The following is a 1,542-nucleotide window of genomic DNA, read 5'->3' on the forward strand; positions in this document are numbered from 1 at the left end:
TTTTATCCAATTTCAATCACGTCCGCATGCGGAATATGTTCATATATAACACACAGTGCCATAATGACAGTACATTTTTCTTTCTGCCTTGAAGGTGAAAGATGCCGAAGTTTCATCGATTTAGCTCCTGCATCAGAGAAAGGTGACTATCTACTTATGCTGTAAAACGTATATTCTCTTTGCTGTTTTTTTTTGTTGCGCTTAAATGTTTCAGATCATCAAATGAAATTGAATATGAGACAAAAAATAACTTGAGTAAATTCAATGTACAGTTTTCAAGTGATRATTTTAATTATTAATGGACAAACACTGTCCAAAGCAATCTAACTCTGTGCGTGAGAAAAATGACCTCCCTTGTTAAATGAACTGTGATCAACTAAATTTGGGGGATTTAGTTTAAAAGGCTACACTCAGACCTGATCACTCTCAGTCTGTATTAGTCTGTAAGAAGGTTTAGAGACTCCAGTAATAACAAAGCTGCTCATTATTTGTCACCAAAGGGGGGGGAAACATGGAACAATGGTGAACCTTTGCAGGAGTGGTWTTCAGAAGACTTAAGCCTTCTGACCAAAATCAACACAAAAGTTAAACTCACATTTCCCAGAAAACATTGTGGTGATCCTCAAGACTTTTTAGAAGATATTCTGTACACTGACAGAATATTTACTGGCGACAKTCRAACACGGTGGTGGAAGGGTGATGTGTTTTGAATAATTCTCTCATACCAAACAATAACAAAACATGATGTCCGACCATCAACTTTTAGCTTTACGGTCAAGCTCAAAATCTGACTGAGGATCTGTGGCTGGATCTTAAACGGACCATTCATGATCAAACCTCCTCCTGACTTTTTCACATGGAGCCTGTACATTTTGGTTTGGATGTTTTTACTAAGATGCGAAATGAAATCAGAATTTGTAAGCTTTTGTATTTACTCAGGTTTTCTTGGCTGATGATTTTCTTTTTATCTGAAATATGAAATATTAAATAAATGAAGAGAGCATTTTGCATGAATTTCTTTGCTTCCCCATGTAGCAGTTACACTTTCCACCAACTAGCAAGGTGTTACTAAAGACTTATATTGTTTTATGAGTTTAGACAATRAGCACAGAATAAATCCCAATAGTTTTCTACCTGGAACAGAGTTAAGTTGGATTTATAATTCCMTGTTATGTCTTGACTTTCATTGTAACTGCAATGCTACAAGTCTTTAGACAGGCATCTTGTAGGTTATGGTTCAAACCGGAAGGCAACATATTAATATTAATATTAAAATTAAACTAAATGTMCTGTAAAAATGGCAGAATTGGCTTTTCTTCTTCTTTTATTTACCTAATAATGCCATGTTGCTAARTATCCTTGGCTCAGAGTTAAAATGTGTGTGTGGCAAARGTTTCTTGTGAAATAACAATTTAAAGGGAATTTCTTTTGTCGATATATGAAGCTAGAATGAGGTGCTGAACAGTTCAAAAGGTTCATATCAATGAAATCTGAGTTTAAAGACAATTTGTGATCTTTTAACCTTTAAGTAAAACAGGATTG

The 1,542-nt window shown here is 34.7% G+C and overlaps 1 protein-coding gene across 1 annotated transcript in view; it reads left to right on the top strand.

Annotated features, from left to right (window-relative positions):
- Positions 1–1,542, top strand: part of LOC103464886 (germ cell-specific gene 1-like protein) — a 9,416-nt gene that overhangs the window by 3,439 nt on the left and 4,435 nt on the right. Inside the window, exon 2 of the mRNA XM_008409279.2 lies at positions 95–142. Within this exon, the coding sequence (XP_008407501.1) occupies positions 95–142 (48 nt within the window). The remainder of the gene's footprint in view (positions 1–94; positions 143–1,542) is intronic.

This window comes from Poecilia reticulata, linkage group LG1, assembly GCF_000633615.1.
Source record: "Poecilia reticulata strain Guanapo linkage group LG1, Guppy_female_1.0+MT, whole genome shotgun sequence".
Taxonomy (NCBI): domain Eukaryota; kingdom Metazoa; phylum Chordata; class Actinopteri; order Cyprinodontiformes; family Poeciliidae; genus Poecilia; species Poecilia reticulata.